This window comes from Bos taurus, chromosome 10, assembly GCF_002263795.3.
Source record: "Bos taurus isolate L1 Dominette 01449 registration number 42190680 breed Hereford chromosome 10, ARS-UCD2.0, whole genome shotgun sequence".
Lineage (NCBI taxonomy): Eukaryota > Metazoa > Chordata > Mammalia > Artiodactyla > Bovidae > Bos > Bos taurus.
This window is the reverse complement of record NC_037337.1, coordinates 86,159,911-86,179,859: the sequence shown is the minus strand read 5'-3', so window position 1 is coordinate 86,179,859 and position 19,949 is coordinate 86,159,911. Positions and strand designations below refer to the sequence as shown.

At 54.0% G+C, this 19,949-nt stretch overlaps 1 protein-coding gene across 12 annotated transcripts in view; it reads left to right on the top strand.

Moving 5' to 3' along the window:
* The first annotated feature begins 5,634 nt into the window (after window positions 1-5,634).
* Window positions 5,635-19,949, top strand: part of RPS6KL1 (ribosomal protein S6 kinase like 1) — a 22,938-nt gene continuing 8,623 nt past the window's right edge. For 5 of the 12 annotated variants that reach the window (XR_009496043.1, XR_009496042.1, XR_009496041.1 and 2 more), the window contains exons 1-10: window positions 5,645-5,782; window positions 7,168-7,452; window positions 8,756-8,880; window positions 9,785-9,877; window positions 15,469-15,516; window positions 15,904-16,036; window positions 16,952-17,560; window positions 17,986-18,075; window positions 18,244-18,326; window positions 19,717-19,812. Coding sequence is in view for 7 of the 12 variants with exons in the window: in XM_024997593.2 (XP_024853361.1) it covers window positions 7,188-7,452; window positions 8,756-8,880; window positions 9,785-9,877; window positions 15,469-15,516; window positions 15,904-16,036; window positions 16,952-17,560; window positions 17,986-18,075; window positions 18,244-18,326; window positions 19,717-19,812 (1,542 nt within the window). In the remaining 5 variants the exon portion in view is untranslated. 12 annotated transcript variants of the gene reach the window in all.

Here is a 19,949-nt window from a genome sequence, read left to right as displayed (position 1 = left end):
ATAAACATACGAAACAAATAAGTAAATTAGATGCATACCAATAGTCTTTTTTACTTTTACTTACTTTCACTTTTCATTTTCATGCATTGGAGAAGGAAATGGCAACCCACTCCAGTGTTCCTGCCTGGAGAATCCCAGGGATGGGGGGAGCCTGGTGGGCTGCCGTCTATGGGGTCGCACAGAGTCACACACGACTGAAGCGACTTAGCAGCAGCAGCATTTGTTTATTTATGGTTTTAGAAAAGGCAGAGGAACCAGAGATCAAATTGCCAACATCTGCTGGATCATCAAAAAAGCAAGAGAGTTCCAGAAAAACATCTACTTCTGCTTTACTGACTATGCCAAAGCCTTTGACTGTGTGGATCACAACAAACTGTGGAAAATTCTGAAAGAGATGGGAATACCAGACCACCTGACCTGCCTCTTGAGAAACCTGTATGCAGGTCAGGAAACAACAGTTAGAACTGAACATGGAACAACAGACTGGTTCCAAATAGGAAAAGGAGTACGTCAAGGCTGTATATTGTCACCCTGCTTATTTAACTTCTATGCAGAGTACATCATGAGAAATGCTGGGCTGGAAGAAGCACAAGCTGGAATCAAGACTGCTGGGAGAAATATCAATAACCTCAGATGTGCAGATGACACCACCCTTATGGCAGAAAGTGAAGAGGAACTAAAAAGCCTCTTGATGAAAGTGAAAGAGGAGAGTGAAAAAGTTGGCCTAAAGCTCAACATTCAGAAAACTAAGATCATGGCATCTGGTCCCATCACTTCATGGGAAATAGATGGGGAAACAGTGGAAACAGTGTCAGACTTTATTTTTTTGGGCTCCAAAATCACTGCAGATAGTGATTGCAGCCATGAAATTAAAAGATGCTTACTCCTTGGAAGAAAAGTTACAACCAATCTAGATAGCCTATTGAAAAGCAGAGACATTACTTTGCCAACAAAGGTTCGTCTAGTCAAGGCTATGGTTTTTCCAGTGGTCATATATGGATTTGAGAGTTGGACTGTGAAGAAAGCTGAGCACCGAAGAATTGATGCTTTTGAACTGTGGTGTTGGAGAAGACTCTTGAGAGTCCCTTGGACTGCAAGGAGATCCAACCAGTCCATTCTGAAGGAGATCACCCCTGGGATTTCTTTGGAAGGAATGATGCTAAAGCTGAAACTCCAGTACTTTGGCCACCTCATGCGAAGAGTTGACTCATTGGAAAAGACTCTGATACTGGGAGGGATTAGGGGCAGGAGGAGAAGGGGACGACAGAGGATGAGATGGCTGGATGGCATCACTGACTCGATGGACGTGAGTCTGAGTGAACTCCGGGAGTTGGTGATGGACAGGGAGGCCTGGCATGCTGCGATTCATGGGGTCGCAAAGAGTCGGACATGACTGAGCGACTGAACTGAACTGAACTGATGGCTGTGCTGGGTCTTCGTTGCTGCGCACGGGCTTTCTCCAGTTGTGGCAAGCTGGGGCTACTCCTGGTTGTGGTACAAGGGCTTCTCATTGCGGTGGCTTCTCTTGTTGCAGAGCACAGGCTCTAGGGCACATGGGCTTCAGTAGTTGCAGCATATGGGCTTAGTAGTTGTGGCTCTTGGGCTCTAGAGCTCAGGTTCAGTAATTATGGTGCAAGGGCTTAGTTCCTCTGTGGCATGTGGGATCTTCCCGGACCAAGGATTGAACCCATGTCCCCCTGCATTGGCAGGCAGATTCTTAACAAGTAGAGCACCAGGGAAGTCCCTGTCCATAGTTTTGGACACAGCAGAAGAGAAGCAGAGCAGGGCAAGGGAGAAATGGAGGTATAGGGAGGGTGCAGTCAGAGTAAGTCTCTCGAAGAGGTGACATCAGGGAAATGACTCAAAACAGGGGCAAAGTTTACTAGGTAGGTATCCAAAGGCAGACTGTTTCAGGCAGAGGGCAGCTGCGAGCTAAAGGCCCTAGGGTGGGAGTTGCCATGTGGGTTCTAGAATCAGTGAGGAAGCTTGGGAGCTGAAACTGAGTGAATGGCCCTGGCAAGCAATGAAGCTGGAGAAATAGTAGAGGAGGCTGACCGTGAGGGCCTTGGAGGAGGTCATAGCAAAAACTTAACAGTTTTTCTTGGGCTGATGAGTTTTGAGCTCTGGAAGAGTTTGGAGCAGAAGAGGTACAGAGTCTACTGTGCTTCAAAAGGATCCCCCGATGCCGTGTTGAAAACTGCCTGTAGGCTGGTAAGGGCAGAAACAAAAAGCTAGGCAGAATCCCCTATGGTAAATCAGGTATGAGATGATGTCACAGCAGTGGAGATGCTGAGCAGTGGTCAGATTCTGGGTATATTTTGAAGGAAACTACCATAATGGTATTCTAATGGATTAGAGTAGAGTGTGAGAAAATAAGCCAACATGGCCTCAAAACTTTGGCCTGAGTGATGGGAAGGATGGGGCTGGAAGAGCGTAAGAGGCTTTAGGTGGATAAGGTTTCAGGTGAGGGAAGATCAAGAATTCAGTTGTTTTTCTTTTTCATTATGATGATTTTTTTTATTGACTATAATTCACATATCATAAACTTCACCTCTTTAAAATGTGGCTTCGATGCTTCTCAGTATATTCATGAGTTGTGTATCCACCACACTATCTAATTCCAGAAAATCCATTGACTCCCTCCAAAGACCTATACCCACTATCCACTCCCCATTCCCCACTCCTTGACATCTACTTTCTGTCTTTATGAATTTCCCTATTTCTGAAAATTATATGTAGATAGAATCGTAGAACATGTGGCCTTTTGTGTCTGGCTTCTTTCACTCAGCATTCTGTTTTCAAGGTTCCGGACTTGTTGAATTTGAGGTGTTTTATTAGACTTCTAAATATTTAAGTCTAGTAGAGAGGTGAGGAGAAAGCGATGGCACTCCACTCCAGTACTCTTGCCTGGAAAATCCCATGGACGGAGGAGCCTGGAAGGCTGCAGTCCATGGGGTCACTAAGCGTTGGACACAACTGAGCGACTTCACTTTCACTTTTCAGTTTCATGCTTTGGAGAAGGAAATGGCAACCCACTCCAGTGTTCTTGCCTGGAGAATCCCAGGGATGGCAGAGCCTGGTGGGCTGCCATCTATGGGGTCGCACAGAGTTGGACATGACTGAAGCGACTTAGTAGCAGCAGAAGTAGTAGAGAGGTGAGGGCTAAGGAATACAAAAGATATATGATACCTATAAATAGATGCACAGAATCATTAACATATAGAATAACACTATTTCAAATCATGAGATGAACTGCAATCCATCATCAAGAAAGCAAGCACAGAGAGAACAAAGATGTCAAGCATCTGGGACACCTGAGCCCTGGGACCCTCAAACATCTGGAAGAGACGAAGCCATCACAGGAGACTGAGAAGGGGCTGCAACAGCGAGTGGGGGTCCTGAAAGCCTAGGGAGAAACTGCATGGAGAGAAGGCTGTGATCCCTGGGTCTCAGAGGCTCCTAAGAGGTCAAGTAAGACGAGGACCAAGAAATGACCATTGGGTTTAGTAACCAGGAGGTCATGGTAACATGACAAAGAGCTATTTCAGACTAATGCCGGGGAAGAAAGCCTCATAGAAAGAGTTCAAGAAAGACCGGGAGAAAAGAAGCTGAGGACAGCAAGTAGTTTCTCTTCTCCAGTGGCAAGTTTCTCTTCTCCAATTTCTCTTCTCCCCTGGGGTGATAGAGAGGGGAGAAGTGAGGCCAAGACTGGTTTTTGTGTGGTTTTCAAGATGCAAGAATCAGCATGATGTTTGTTTCAGATGGGAAAGAAGGATGCAGTAGAAGCCAAAAATTAATGGTGGAGGAAAGAGAGGGGAGAATTGCTGGAGGAAGTTCCTTGAGTAGGTGATGGCACAAGATTGACCCCGAGGGGAAGGCTGGCCTTTGATGCGGCACAGACAGGTCATCTACAGAAAGAGATGGGGAGACGGTATGTGGATGCAGACTTGGCCAGCAGGCAGAGTAGGGGTCTGTGTTCCCATGTTTTTGAGGGATGGAAGAAGCATGCTTTTTGACTGAGAGTAAGGATTGGGGGAAGGCGCTGGGAATCAGAAGGGAATGGAATGATATCTAGCAGGGAGCAAGTGTACTAAGGAAGTATAGTATAAGTCCAGGCAGCTCTAGGGTGCAGGTGAAGTCTGTGTGTCCAGTTCAGAAATCACCCCCTCCCAAAGGACTTCTGACCCCCAAACTAGGTCACTCCCCTTGCTGTGAGTCTCACGGCTGCTATGGTGCTTCTCTCTTACAACTCTGATCACACCTGGAATGAAATATCAATGGTATTCTTTAGTTCTTTAATCCCTGTTACTTAGACTGTAACCCCCAGGAAGACATTAGCAGAGACTGTCTACTCAGTCGCTGTATCTTGCCATCTAGCTCCTCCCACACAGTATTCTCTAAATACATAATACTTAAATAGTTGAATCAGTTCAGTTCAGTCGCTTAGTCATGTCCAACTCCTTGCAACCCCATGGACTGCAGCACGCCAGGCCTCCCTGTCCATCACCAATTCCCAGAGTTTACTCAAACTCATGTCCATTGAGTCTGTGATGCCACCCAACTGTGATGCCATCCTCTGTCGTCCCCTTCTCCTCCCACCTTCAATCTTTCCCAGCATCAGGGTCTTTTCCATTGAGTCAGATCTTCGAATCAGGTGGCCAAAGTATTGGAGTTTCAGCTTCAGCATCAGTCCTTTCAATGCATATTCAGGACTGATTTCCCTTAGGATGGACTGGTTGGATCTCCTTGCAGTCCAAGGGACTCTCAAGAGTTTTCTCCAACAACATAGTTCAAAAGCATCAATTCTTGGGCGCTCAGCTTTCTTTATAGTCCAACTCTCACATCCATACACGACTACTGGAAAAACCATAGCCCTGACTAGACGGACCTTTGTTGGCAAAGTAATGTCTCTGCTTTTTAATATGCTGTCTAGGTTGGTCATACGGAGAAGGCAGTGGCACCCCACTCCAGTACTCTTGCCTGGAAAATCCCATAGACGGAGGAGCCTGGTAGGCTGCAGTCCATGGGGTCTTGAAGAGTTGGACACGACTGAGCGGCTTCACTTTCACTTTTCACTTTCATGCATTGGAGAAGGAAAAGGCAACCCACTCCAGTGTTCTTGCCTGGAGAATCCCAGGGACGGCGGAACCTGGTGGGCTGCCGTCTATGGGGTCGCACAGAATCCGACACGACTGAAGCGACTTAGCAGCAGCAGCAGCAGGTTGGTCATAACTTTTCTTCCAAGGAGTAAGCGTCTTTTAATTTCATGGCTGCAGTCACCATCTTCAATCATATTCAAGTAGTTGAATAAATGCATGAAATAACGAATGAGAAAAGTCCCCAAAGTGGCGCGTGTGTTTTATTCGGCCTAAACTTCCGAAGCAACTCCTTCCGCATACCTGAGAGAGTCTGAACCTCCACTCTCCGCAGCTCCTACCCACCCGCCCGTCCCCAGCTCCATCTCCACCCTCATCCCCATCCCCATCCCCATAGCATTCCCTGCCCATCCCCATCCCCTCCGCATGCCCTCTCGCATAGCTCCGCTTTCCCGGCGCTGCTGCTTTAAGAGCCAGCACAAGCCGAGCCGGGCGCTGATTGGTGGTTTATTCTAACGCTAGCGGATGAGCTCATCTGCAACCAATGACCAGGCTGCATCGGCCAGACCCCTGCACCTGGGAGGAGGGCGGAAAGCAGCCGCCCGCGGTGCTATGTCCGGGGGGCGAAGGGTAGGTGGCCGCAGGGCTGAGTCCGGCCGCGCGGACCGAGCTCCTGGCTCGGGCAGGTACGGTGTTAGCCTGGCTCCTCCTCCATCCCCGCTTCCCCAGGAGAGGATGCCCTCACCTCTCATTCCCCCAGTCCCCTTCCTTGGCGACCCTCACGGGGCGGTGCACCTTGCGTGCAGGGGACTCGCGGGCTGGATGCACGTCTTTCTGGGTCCAGACGCAGCTTTGTAGCTCTGCCTGGGAGGACCTGGCTCGGCGGGTGGACCCTGAAGCTAGGCCCTGACTCAGAGCAGCACACACTGCCGACCTGGGTGCCTCTGATCACAGGCCTCTGAGCTGCATGCCCTGGTGACTGGGCCGAATGGGAAGGGCGCGGCTTCCCTTCCTCCCCTCCTCCACCTCCTGGCCGCATCCTGGCCGGGGCTCAGCTGCCCGCTGCCTTGGAAATGTGGGTTTTCCTCCCCGCCCCATTCCCCATCCTGTTCTCTCTTCCCTGTCTCCATAGAAGTAGAAATGACCTGGGGTTTGGGCCCTGCCCTTTCGCAATGAGGCCTGAGAGAGCAAAGGTGCAGAGGCTGCAGTGAAGGATAGAGGCAGCTTTCTGGCCTCTCTCTGAGGTCTTTCCTTTCCTTCTGCCACTGCTCTAACCCTGGTGGCCACTTGTATCACTTGCTGCTCAGGGTGGAGCTGCTGTCCGGTCCTTGGAGGCCACGTGGCCTCCTGGACTTCTCAGAGCAGAGCCAGGGGGACAGAGCCATCCCCTCCCCAGGGCTGGTTGGGCTCTGACCTCATTCATCTAATTCCATCCAGAGTGGTACTGAATCTGCCAGTCATTTCATTTGCCTTCAGTCTTTAAGGCCAAGCCCTGTGCCCAGCTCTCCGCCTGGCTCCTTGGGGGTCCTCACTGATCTTGGGACCAAGGGAAATGAAATAAAGCCGGGGCAATCCCTCCTGTTCGGGGAGGTACCATGGAGCTGAACCCTGAAGGATAAGTGAGATTCCCATGGGAGGAGGAGGGAGGGGTAGACAGGGCACAGTATAAGGAATGGCCTGTGGGGCCCCGGCTTTTGCTTCAGCCTCAAAGTATGGTGACCTGCATATGTTTAATGTGCACAGAGGCCCTTTGAAGGCAGCTCTGAATCACGAATATCTTCAGCTCTCTCCGATACTCAGCACCTAGTAGGTGCTCCAGAAATACTTGTTGAACTGAATTTGAATGGAAAGAATGGTAAAAACAACTCAGAGCCCAAAGCATGTTTTTATTCTATTATGACCACCACTTAGGAAAGATCTGGCTTAGTGAGGGATATTACCCCCATTAGCTCTGATCCCTCCAGCTCTTGGAGGTGAGTGTCAGTCTCCACAATACTGAGTGGAAGAAACCAGGGTACAGATGGGACGTTGTCCCCAACTGGGTTCTTCCTAATGCCTCTGCTCATTCCAGGTCCCTGACTGAGGGCAGCCATGAGCCTGGTGGCCTGTGAGTGCCCTCCTGGCCCTGGCCCGGAGCCTGAACCCTGCTCTCGAGCACGGTCCCAGGCTCGAGTGTACCTGGAGCAGATTCGCAACCGGGTGGCTCCGGGAGCACCTGACATGACTAAGCATGACTACCTGGTGGACGCAGCCTCTCAGATCCGGCTGGCCCTGGAGCGTGACGTCAGTGAGGACTACGAGGCCGCCTTCAACCACTACCAGAACGGCGTGGACGTTCTCCTCCGAGGCATGCACGGTGAGGCTGGGGCTGGGCAGGGGCCGAGGAAGGGCTCATCCCATCATCTGTCCATTTGTGCTGGGTGAGCAGGGCTCTGCGCTGACCCTGCAGGACCTATGAGAAGAACAGTAGTATTGATAATAATAGCCTTCACTTATAAAGCAGTTCCTTTACACTAGGCGCTGGTCTAAGGGCTTTACCTGTATCAATTCATTTCTGATTCACAGTAATACAAACCACTGTGTATGTTCTGGCATGTACTTCCAAATATACAAGAATGATTTTTATTCCCATTTTCCAGATGAGGAAATTGAGGTACAGGGCAGTTACATAGATTGCTTAAGACTCCACAGCTATCAAGTGACAAAGCTGAGATTTGAACAGTTTGTTTGGGCTCCAGAGGCTGTGAGCTTGGCCCACTAAGCCCTCCTGCCCCTAGAGCTGGGCTAGGGTCCTGCCCTCTGGGTACTTGCATTCTAATGGCAGAAGATTGATGAGTTGATGATGGACAATTAAAGTCCCAGGTGGCAAGGACAATGGGGAGGAAGTAAAGGGAGGGAAGAAGGAGACTGAGGCCAGGCAAGCCTGGCAAAGGGCATTTTCTAAAAGTCAAAACCCTAATCTGAGCACTGAAGAATGCTGTCCAGCTGAAGAGCCTGGAGAGGGAGAGAGAAGGGACAGGCAGAGAACACAGGCAAAGGCCTGAAGGTAAGAGGGGAGGCCTGTTCAGGGCAAAGGCAGGCATTTCCAAGTTGTAGGAGAGGCTGGCCCTGAGGCCAGTTGGAGACACCCGAGGGCCTTGATGGCCAGCCTGGAGGGTAAGAGTCAGGCCCCAGTTCACGCTTCCAGTCCCTGCACTGATGATGCCTCTCAACAGCTGGCTTCATGCCTGTCCCATGAACACCTTTACCCTCCAGGCCCAATGCTGTTCTGGCCTCTTTCATACTGGGCATCAAAGATAGCAGAAAGTGTGCTCTCTGGGGGACTTCTCTTTCTTCCTGAAAAAACAGACAGGAAATCTCCATTCCATCCCTTCCCAGGCTGTGACGGTGGCCAGGAGGTGGTGGGCGCCAACTGTAAGGTGCTGTAGTCCGAGGAGCCTCCCCGGCTCCCAGGCTCTCCTGCCACCATCCTTCGTCCTCCTCCCCTGCTGGTCTCCCACCCAGAAGAGGACCCAAGAACAGATGCGGGGCCAGAATCCACTGACCAGCCTCAGAAATAGGCCTTGCCCTCCTGTGGGGGGCAGAGCATGGGCAATGGGAGCCCAAACCCCCGCTCCTCCCATGGCTGGCGGGGTCCTCTTGACTCCTTCTCCCCACAGTTGACCCCAACAAGGAGAGGTGTGAGGCTGTCAAGCTGAAGATAACCAAGTACCTGCGGCGGGCGGAGGAGATCTTTAATTGCCACCTGCAGAGAACGCTGGGCAGCGGAGCCAGCCCTGATGAGGTGAGGAGCCCCCAGAGGCCTGAGGGCTCCGGGGGAAGAGAGCTAAGGCCCCCACCCGCCAGGCCAGGGAGCTGTCGCCTTGCCATCCCTGGCGGGGCAGACGGTGGAGAGCACAGGCAGGCTGGCGCGTGTCCTGGGGCTGCCGCCCTGCCCTCCTCCTCCTGGCTTCCTCCCTCTCTCTCCCACACTCTCCATAGCTCATTCACATTCTAACACTTGGTGAATCATCTCCAGTCCAGTCTCGCACCCTCATAGAGGAGACACACACACAGAGGCAGCTCCTCACCCTCCCACACAGCCCATACTCATGCTCACCTGTGTACACACTCAGGCTCCCAGAGTGCTTTTTGGCTGGGCTGCAGTGAGTGTTTGGAGCAGACATGAATACCCACGTGCATATACACACACGTGAATACGTGCATATACAAATATGCACAAAGCCTCTCCCCACATCCTGACCCAGCGGGCCCCTCAGAGAGGGTTGGGAATGCACGCCCACTCCTCAACCCCTAGGTGTGCGCATACACACTCCTTCTAGGTCTGGTGCACCTTGTAAGATGCTTCCCCCAGTGCAGGTACCTGGGCCTGCCTTGGTCTTTGAAGCCTGTTGCCCGGGTTATTTCCCCACCCCTGGGCGCATCTGCCTCCTGTGGATGCCGCTTTTGAGAGGGGGTTTCGGAAGATTCCTTGGGCCTGGGAGGAAGCCCGGGTTGGGGCTGAGCTGAGAGGGTGGCCTGGCCACCCTGGACTGAGGCTGGGTCTGTCTCTGTGAGGTGGGGGTCTGCCTGTACCCCTGTCCTGCCCTCTGTGGCCACTGGTCTCCTGGCAAGCCAAGCCCTGCCCTCCGCTGGGTGAGGAGGCCATGACCCTGAGGCCACCGTGGGGCTCTCTCCTGCTACCGCAGGGTTTCAGCAGCCTGAGGCTCCGGCCCATCCGCACGCTGAGCTCTGCCCTGGAGCAGCTGAGGGGCTGCAAGGTGGTCGGAGTCATCGAGAAGGTGAGTGAGCGACGCCCAAGGTGTGGGAGGACACAGCATGTGTGACCAGGAGTGGCCAGTGCTAGAAAGGCGTCAGGGGGTTCAAGCGGAGAAGGGCAGCCGGGTCCAGGGGTGCCCCACCCCTCCTGCAGCCCAGCACACACCAGCCCCGGAAAGGAAAAAGTGAGGAAGCCACAGAGGCAGACAGCGCCTCCCCACAGACCCTCCGGAAAGGAAAAAGTGAGGAAGCCACAGAGGCAGACAGCGCCTCCCCACAGACCCTCCGGCTCAGACACAGAGCCGCTCCCTCGGCAGTTCAGGACAGCAGCCACAGGGGCACCCCGCCAGCCTGCGCTCCCTTGCGTGCCCCCACTTCCCGCTTCCTCCAGGGGCTGCAGCCAAGAATCTCCCCTGCCAAGCCCAGCCCAGAAGTTCCTGGGGCAGGAATGTGCTCATCGCTAGAAACCTGCCTTGTCCAGGGCCTTGGCAGCTCTGCCCTGTCTCCTGGCTTCTCCCGCGGTGCCCCCATCCAGGATCGGCTCCCTTAATTCAGGGCAGACAGGAGTCGACAGTGCAAACTGGACCTGGACACTCAGCAGAAGGACAGACAGGTTGAGTCAAATGAGGTTTGAGCCAATAATCAATTGCTCTCCACCTGGACCCAGAGATAGCTGGAGTATTTGCTTAAGTGTTTTTATTTTTTTTTTTTTCAAACTGAACCGTTCATCAGAATCACCTGGGGGAGCTTCCTAACCACACAGATGCCTGGGCCCCATCCCAAACCCACCGAGTGAGAATTTCTAGGGTTGAACCCAGGCATCTGTCATTTAAGACACTCATGGGGGATTCGGGCGGGTGTGGGAGCCAGCAGAGAAAAGAGGACTGGTGTGTGCTCCTTCACACGCCGCCGAGGATGAAGTGCTGTCTGGACGGGCACTACATGGCCCCAGGCAAGCTCTTTGCCCTCTCTGGGCACCAGTTTCCTCCTCTGGAAGTGGGGAAGGGATCCTCCCACCCACCCGCACCCTCCCACCCAGGGGGATGTGGGAACTAAAGTGAAATAATTTTTGGGAAAGGCCTGGCACACGCTAAAGCATTTGATACAAGTTCGATGGCTGAAGGCTGATGACAAGAGTGGGTCAGCAGGAAGCAGGCTTACCATCCCTGGCCTTGCTCCAGCGGCTGCTCCCCAGTCCCTGGAGCAGGCTCCCGGTTTGTCAGCCAAGGCCCAGCCAGCTTCCATCTGCCCAGCCCTTCTCGCCCACTGCGTTCGTCCACGTGGCTCAGCCGCCCCCACGGGCAGGCCAAGGAGGCGACAGCCACCACTGTTTGCCCATGTGGGATCCCACTGAATTGATGGTGTTATGGAGAGAGGGGTTCTGGGTCAAATAAGCTTTAGAAACAGTGAGTTAAAGTTACATTACTTCATTGCTTTAATTCTAGGAAGTTTCAGGCTTTAAGGATGCAAATGTACACAGTGAATCTCCAAGAGGGAGGTCTATGACAGAATTCCCCGAATTTGAATTTGTTTAACCCCAGACACACATGTGCAAAGCATTTTTGGAATCCTGTGTTCCGAGGCCTGTACATATGGGAAAAACAGATTCAGGCCAAGCCCAACCATTCTGTCTTACAAGTGCCCTCTTTTTTCCTTTATTACCCTTTCTTGGACACTCAACGTAGCCACTCCACATCCCTCCTAAAATCCTGTGGCCTTTTCCTGTGTCATTCGCAAGCCAGGAAAATCAGTCGCCCAAATTAGAAGAGATGTTAGGGCCACTGGGCCCAGGTCCCTGCAGCCACGCCTGGATGGATGTCACTGTCTTTCATCCATAGCTGTGCCCAGACAGCCCAGGTCGGGTTGTTGGCAGAGCAGTGCCAGTCTGCAGCAACCCCCAGCCTTAGGGCAGCAAAAGGCCCCACTCAGGAAGCCTTGAGAGCCCCCAGAGAAGTCCCACTGTGAGAGTTCATGGGGCTGAAGAGGGTTTCCTCGGGGCCAGAAGAGATACCTGCAGGGGTAGGGGGTGGCAGAGAACAGTGAGGTGGTGGGTCAGGGACTAGGTGGGCAGCTGGCCAGGATGCCCAGGGTCTGCTCTCAGGGAGCCTTGGAGGCTTAGAAGACAACACTGGCTATTTGCTGAGCTTTGTCCAGGAGCTAGGCCCTGAGGCAGGGATGGAGAAGAAAGAGAAGGACAGACAAATCCCTTCTGTGTTTTTGGCTCAAACATGAGGGTGTTTTTAAAATTGTTACTGTTTATCGGCATTTAAAAATTGGCAGGTTTCATAGAGAAAGTCCAAGTTTCCTACTTTTCCTGAGAAATGAGAGGATCTGGAAATGCAGGCTCACATTCCTGCTGGTCAACCCTGGGCAGATGAAGGGCTGCCCGCTTTAATGAGGTGCTCAGCCTACCCTTTCCTGTCCTGCCCACTGGCACACATGAACAGCCCCTGGGGACCTTCGTGCTTGAGAATCTATTTGAAACTTCTGGATTTGTTTGCTCCAGGAGGGAGTCCTCCCGGCCTTGACACTGTGGACATTTTAAATAAAGGGTTAATGTGTTTTACCAAAGTTTTAATTGTCCATACATCCCGAGAGCTCAGTGCGTTTTATTTTTTTTTAAAGAGACTTCCTTTTTTAAAAAGATGGGAGCTGGCACTCAGAACTGCCTTACACTTTCTGGATAGCAATCTCACCTGGCATCTGTAAGGCCCATTGTAGTTGGCACAGCTGCTGCATTAAACCCACTCAGTCTCCCTGCGGGGGAAGAAGGAAATATAGCAGTCACCAGCCACAGTCCGACTGTTTGCGACTCCACGGACTGTAGCCCGCCAGGCTCCTCTGTCCATGGGATTCTCCAGGCAAGAGTACTGGAGTGGGTTGCCATGCCCTCCTCCAGGGGATCTTCCCAACCCAGGGATTGAACCCAAGTCTCTTACGCCTCCTGTATTGGCAGGCTGGTTCTTTACCACTAGTGCCACCTGGGAAGCCCATAATACTATTAAAAAAATTTTTTTTGGATAACACCACGTGACATGCAGAACTTCCCCGAGTGGGGATTGAATTCACACCTTCCACAGTACAAGCGCAGAGCTGTAACCACTGGACCACCAGGGAAGTCCAGTTTTAATAAAAATTAAATATTCTCTCAGTGGCACCCACTATATTTCAAAGACTTGATAGCTACATGTGGTTCATGGCTTCTATATTGGACAAATAGACAATATTTCTGTCACAGCAGAAAGTCCTCCTGGGAAGTGCTGCATTTTAATCATTGTTTTACAGAGAATGTAACTGAGGCTCATAGAGGTCAAGTGACAAGCCAGTGCTCTGTCGCCCACAGCACAGAACAAAAGAGGAAGGGATTTTTTTTTGTTTTGTTTGCTTGGTTTAATGGTGGGGGGAGATGCCCCCTTTGCTACCCTTTTGAAATATGGTGTAAAAGAAAAGAGTTTGAAACAGTAAGTGGGAATTTCCTGGTTGTCCAGCGGTTAGGACTGTGCAGAGGGGCACAGGTTTGATGCCTGGTTGGAGAACTAAGATCCCGCAAGCCATTCAGTGGGGCCAGAAACAACACTGACAACAAAGATTGTCCACCATACTACCTCGTTCCAAGATAATCAGCATTGATGGTTTGGCCTAATTATTTCTTGATTCTTGTGTGTGTGTGTGTATGTATTTTTTCTTTTCTTTTTTAACACACTGTTTCAGTGTACTGATTAAGTTTTGTTTCTGGCCTCCCTGACCCTCCCTGCTGGTTTTTATTTTTTCTGAATCTGTAAACGAGAAGCCTTGCCCAGGACAAGGTGGTGGGGAATCCCACTTGGCAAGAGGCAGTGGGGAATTATCCGGGGTGTCAGCACTTGTGGGAAACCGTGTTATCCTTAATGACCCCAAAGTTCTCTCTTTCAAACTCACTGGGCAGAGGAGCGGGGACCAGGCTGGACTCCATCTCCGGCTGTTGGAGGAGAGACCTCTAGTGGTCATAAGGGGTACCTCACTCCTGATGCCCCAGCCCTCAGAATCCACCACCTTCATTTCACTGATGACAGGGAAACTGAGGCCCAGAGGGGAAGGCATGTGCCAGGTCGCCTAGCTGTGCCCCTGTTTTCAGTTATGTCTTCAAGGCTCCCGGGTCAGCCCATCTGAATTCGCATCCCGGCTCTGTGGGACCGCAGGCAACGTTACCTCTCTGAACCTCGATTTCTTCATCAATGAAATGAGTCACTAGTAATACTTGGGGCTGCCCAGGTGGCACAGTGGTAAAGAATTCGCCTGCCAATGCAGGAGATGTAAAAGATGTGAGTTTGGTCCCTGGGTCGGGAAGATCTCCTGGAGGAGGAAATGGCAACCCACTCCAGTCTTCTTGCCTGGAGAATCGCATGGACAGAGGAGCCTGGCAGGTCTGAGAGAGTCAGACACGACTGAGCACAGCACAGCAGCATAGAAATACTCACCTGGTAGGGCTTTAAGAATAAAATGAAGTAAACTAGTTAAGGCCCTTAGCACAGAGTAGTACTATACAGTATACAGTATAATACTCTACTATACTATAGTAATACTATACAGAGTAGTACTATACAGTAATACTATACACAGGTTTCCCTGTGCCGATATTAATAGTCATCAGCAAAGACTATAGAGAGCATGTTATACAGCAGGCTCGAGCTGCCACCATACTTGAGTTGTCTGACTCAACAGCATCCTCTTAATGGCCTTCTGAAGCAGGTACTCCTATGACCCAGGGTGCAGGTCTTGTCCTCACGTGCCCCCCTGTCTGGGCTGAATCTTCCACCTTTCTGCCCTGACAGGTCCTCTCCTATGGCTGGGGTTCACCCTGCCCATAATGGAGATGAGTCTAGGGCCCAGCTCCAAACAAGGCTCTGACCCAGCAATTGGCAGACCACTGCCTCCAAACAAAACCAACAGGAGAAGGAATAGGTTGCTTGCCAGAGTCCAGAGAAAAAGACCATTTAAAAAAAGAAAAAGACCATCGCAGCACAGGGAGTGGGGGGCAGGGGGTGCGACCTGAAGGAGCAAGCCCATGTGGTTTGGGGCACCATTGGGGCCACATTCTCAGAGCCTGGGCTTCTTCACCTGTAAAATAAGAGTTGAGAGAAGGTGACTGGCCCTGAGGTCCCTTCCAGCCACGACACCCTCAGATCCTATGGAATGGACCATTCACCTCATGTGTGGAAAGCTCTGACTACTTCCCTGTGAGGTGCAGGGCTCTGGGAATACAGAGCTGGACAGCATGGTCCCTGCGCTCTTGGAGCTCACAGCCCAGTGGAACAGCAGGAAATCACACACAGTGTGCTGGGGGTGAGCCCAGAGAGCACTGCAGACAGATTAGGAGTCCTGGCCTGATCTGAGGTTGGGAAGCCTCCCTGGAGGAGGTGGTACCTGATAAAACCTGCAGGTCTAACGAGAGTGGATGAATCGGATAGGTTCAATGTCATGTTGGTGGAGGAGGGGATATACTCTGTACCACCAAAGCCTGACGTCCCTGCCTAGCCTGGGTGGAGGAGCGTGGGGCCTGGGGGGGCGGGGGGTGGGGGCGTGGAGCCCCGGGAACTAACTTGTGCCTTGACTAGTGCCTCCTGGACCTCTGCAGGTACAGCTCGTCCAGGACCTAGCAACTGGAGGGACCTTCGTGGTGAAGGCAGGTGCCACCCCACCCCCTGCCATTCCTCCTTCCCCTTGGGACCTTCTTGGAGTTCTTGGAAACCCCTGCCCTCTGGGGAACCTCTACCCAGAACCCGTATGGGAAGCCCACATTCCCTCCAGATCCCACAGCTGCTAGTTCTGCACCCCGGGCATGTGCCCGACTTCCCAGAAACACACACACATATACTGCCTTACCCTTGGTCCAGACAGGGAGGGGATGGCCTGCCTTCCATGGTGGAAAGAGGGTTGAGGGTCAGGACAGAAACTGGGGGGAGGCAGCTGCTCCTCAGAGGGGCTCCCACACTTCATCTGGTTGCCCCTGAAGAGCAGAGTGGCCTCTGGCCAGTCCCCAGCTGATCTGCCCGGCCTGCCCCCTCCTCAGGGCCTGTCCAGGTGCCACATGACGAGCCGAGAGCGGCTGACCATCATCCCGCACGGCGTCCCCTACATGACCCAGCTGCTGCGGTACTTTGTGACCGAGGACTCCATCTTCCTACACCTGGAGCACGTGAAAGGTGAGTGGGCCCTGGGCACCCCGTCAGCTCCTCAGGCCTCGGGAGGTTGTCCTGTCTCATCCCCTTAAAATTCGGAGCTCGTTCCCCAGCCACAGGCCCAGCCTTCCTCGAGGGGGAAGGCAGGACTAGCCTGCTGTGGGCTTCTCAGTGATGCCAGGGGGCAGGGGACGTCCAGGGAGGACGTTCACGTCTTGGGTGAATGAGGGCATGTATGCAGGTGTCCCCTTTGTCACCATCTCCCCCAGTCTTGGCTCTTTTCACTTTTCTAGTCCGTGCCCACCCCTCCGAGTGGCCACATGCGATGATGGTGCCAAAGCTATAAGGACAGGAACTGGGCCACAGCAGATATTTATTGATCAGCCAGGATTTTTTGTTTGTTTGTTTTCAATGAGGTACATCTCTCTGGATCATGACATATAGTCATCACAGATCCATGCCTAGCCTTCTTTTATTTTACTTAAATTCATGACACTATTCTCCCTTTGCGCTGTGCTTAGTCGCTCAGTCGTGTCCGACTCTTTGTGACCCCGTGGACTGCAGCCCTCCAGGCTCCTCTGTCCATGAGATTCTCCAGGCAAGAATACTGGAGTGGGTTGCCATGCCCTTTTCCAGGATTCTCCCTTTGACAAATATATATCAGACACTGGAGAACCCGCCACCTAGACCAAGGACATTAGAGAATAATTTATATCTCCTTAGGGGTTAAGCACATATTTTGTGAGGCTGGGGCCCCGTCATGGGTGGGTGGAGAGGAGAGAGGGCATCCTGGGCTTCGGGAGGGGAGGGAGCCGAGTGAGGACCTGAAGGCAGAGGGTCTGTGCCTATGACAGAGGGGGAGCAGGCGTGGGACAAAGACACGGACACACTCATTTCCTCTCCTGTCCCCATGCTTGCGGCTCCCTCTGCTTGGCCCAGGAGGTACGCTCTGGTCCCACCTGCTCTCCCAGCCGTGCCCCCAGCAGTCTGGGACCGGGTCCGGCTCCAGCCTGGAGAGGATGAAGGCTCCGCTAAACTCCCACCTCAGCCTCGGGACCAGCTCGGTGCCCCTGGGATACACCCGCCTGCAGGACGGAATCCCTCTGGAGCCTCCATGGACTTCTCAGAGCCTCACCCCAGCCAGAGGGGTGGCGTCCGTTAAAGCCCAGAGAGAGGCTGGGGGTGAAGCCTCAGCCAGGACGAGCACTGCCCGCTTCTGGGACCTTCCAAAGGCCCCAGGTGGCTGCCTGCACTCCCACGCTGGGCGAGGGCCTAGCCAGAGCTCAGAGCCCGCGCCCCCGTGGGGGCTCCCTTGGGTTCGGGCCGGGGCTGGCCGGGTGCTGGGGGGCTGCTGCCGAGGCACAGGCCCAAGCCGCCCCTCGGCCTCTGGAGGGGCCAGCCCAGTGTCCGGCGGGGGCGCCTGGAGTCTGAAGGAGGAGCAGGTGAGGCAGTGGGCGGCCGAGACGCTGCTGGCCCTGGAGGCGCTGCACCAGCAAGGGGTGCTGTGCCGGGACCTCAATCCCCGGAATCTGCTCCTGGACCAGGCCGGTAGGAGCCCCAGGCGGGGGGGGTGGTGCTGGGGGCAGATGAGTGGGCCCTAACCCCACCCCCCCCTCAGGAGGGAGGCCCCCACAGCCTCAAGATTTCCCCAGAGCCCAGAGGAGGCGGACGGTATCTGACTGTTCCCCTGGGCCACTCGTGTCCTCTGCCTTTTCTGGAAGGCCTCGGCCAAGCTGGCCGGCTGTGGTTAAGCTTGGAAAGCAGACCCTTTCCCCACCCTGAGCTCTGGGGCAGCCGCTCCTTTGACGACCAGGTTGTCCCGGGGGCCTCAAGGGGCCGAGCCCCTAGGGAACCTCTGCCCAGCACGGCCCACTGGCTCCTGGGGTCCCCTGCCCTACGTCAAAGGTTCCAAGATGACTAACTGCAGTTCTCGTCCCCTCTGGCTCCTCCCTGAACACACACGGCATGACAAGGCCACATCCGACTCACATATTTTGGCCAGTGGTCAGAGGTGGAGCCCCAGTGTTGCAGGGAGGCTTCGCACAACCTCTACAGTGCCCCAGGCAAGAAGGGAGGGGCGGGGCAGCCCCTGAGTGTCTGTGTGTGGGGTGGGCCGGGGGACTGAGGATGAGAGAGGCAACAGGCCCATTCTGGGGGTGGGGGTGGTGGGGAAGGGGTTGAGGGGAGACCTGCCCTCTCAGCGAGACTGAGGACTGTTCTGGCTCCCGCAGAGGTCGGTGGGATTTCGGAGCTGACCGACGCCTGTGACTGGTGGAGCTTTGGGTCTCTCCTGTATGAACTGCTGACCGGGACGGTGAGCTCTGTGTGGGCAGGGTGTGGAGCCTGGCGGGTGTCACTGAGCATAGGATGGGCTGGGGTTAGTCCAACAGTCAGTGTTGGGGGCTGAGCCTACCTGATTGCTCAAGACCTGGCCATTGGGCCCAATGTCTTGTCGGCACAGGCCCCCTCTGCCCCAGCTCGGAGACCGTGAGAGGAGGAGGAAGCAATTCCCACCCAGACCTTGGCCACACTTTGCACCCCGACCCTCGTCAGGCAAGTGGCGATAGCTAGGGAGACTGTCAACTTAGATGAGGGAGAGTTGAGCTGAGGTGCTCAAGGAAGTTTCCTGGAAGAGGGCGCTTGGGCCTGGCTCTGGAGGGAGGCTGAGTGTGACACAGCCCTTTTCCTCAGATCATCCCCCACAGGCCTCCTCTCCCCACTGCTCACACCATGTCCCCCCATCCACACCCTTCAGAGCTGTGGCCCCCAGACTTTGGCTGGAAGACCAGAGAGAGGGTTTCCATCATCCCAGGCCAGCAGCTTCCCTGTCCCGCCTGGGTCAACCCAGAGCTTTGAAGTTCCCCTCGCAAGCACCTTGCTCAGGGTGGTGGGCTCAGCTCTCTGTCCTCCCCCATGAGCTCAGTGCTCCACCTGGGGCTGGTTAAGTCAGGCAGCAGGGAGAAGCCAAGCTCCATTTGAGCAGGAAGTGTCCTGAGTGGATGTGGTGTAACCGGAAGTTCAGAGCTGACTGGTCTCTCCTGGCTCCCTCCTGCTTTGGTCCCGAGGCCAGGGCCTCTGAGAGCCCTGGCTGCAAACAGCCGCCCAGAGTGGTTCTCTCCTATTAGCCAGGGCCCTCCCACCTCTCCAGCTCAGGGCTCCTGGCCTTCCTCCAGGTGGCTTCTTGCCTGTCTTCTTGACCTCCAGACACACTCCTCTGCTCCTCCACAGCTGCACCCTTCTGGAACACAGATAGGTCCTGCCTTCTCCCACCACAGCCCTGCCTTGACCCTGGCAGGAGCATGCCATGGCAAAGGAGCCACCCGTGGAGATTTGGTTTCTGTAAGGAGACAGGTTTCAGTGCTATTCCTGATAGAGTGCTTGCCCCGATGGCAACCCAAGACCGGTGCTTCTAGCAAGCTTGGAGCCACAGGGGCCTGGGTTCAAACCCTGAACTCAGCACAAATCCGTCGACCTGCTTCTTGCCCTTAAAATGGGGGTGCCAATTGCTTACTTTGAAGGTTGTTGCGGAAACTAGGGATCACAGGTGCAGGCACCTTCCTCAGCCCGGCAGGCAGCAGATCCAAAGCAGAAGGCGATGGAGTCATGGCCGTGCCCGTGAGGTGTGACACAGGGGGAAGATATAAAATCTCGGGCGCCATTGGAGTGTACAGACTCCTGGGGGCCGCCTCCCCGTGTCTTCCCAGGCGCTGTCCCAGAGCCACCCCTCAGGAATCCAGCCCCACACCCAGCTGCAGCTGCCCGAGTGGCTCAGTGGCCCGGCGGCCTCCCTGCTGACTGAGGTGAGGTGCAGGTGGCCTCCCGGTGGTGCCTTCTTGGCCTGAGGGTGGACAGAAGGGAGGGCAGAGCCGTGTGTGTGAACAAGCCACCCCATGTGCTAGGTGTCCGGCACGGGTGCAGGAGGGTCACAGGGCCAACA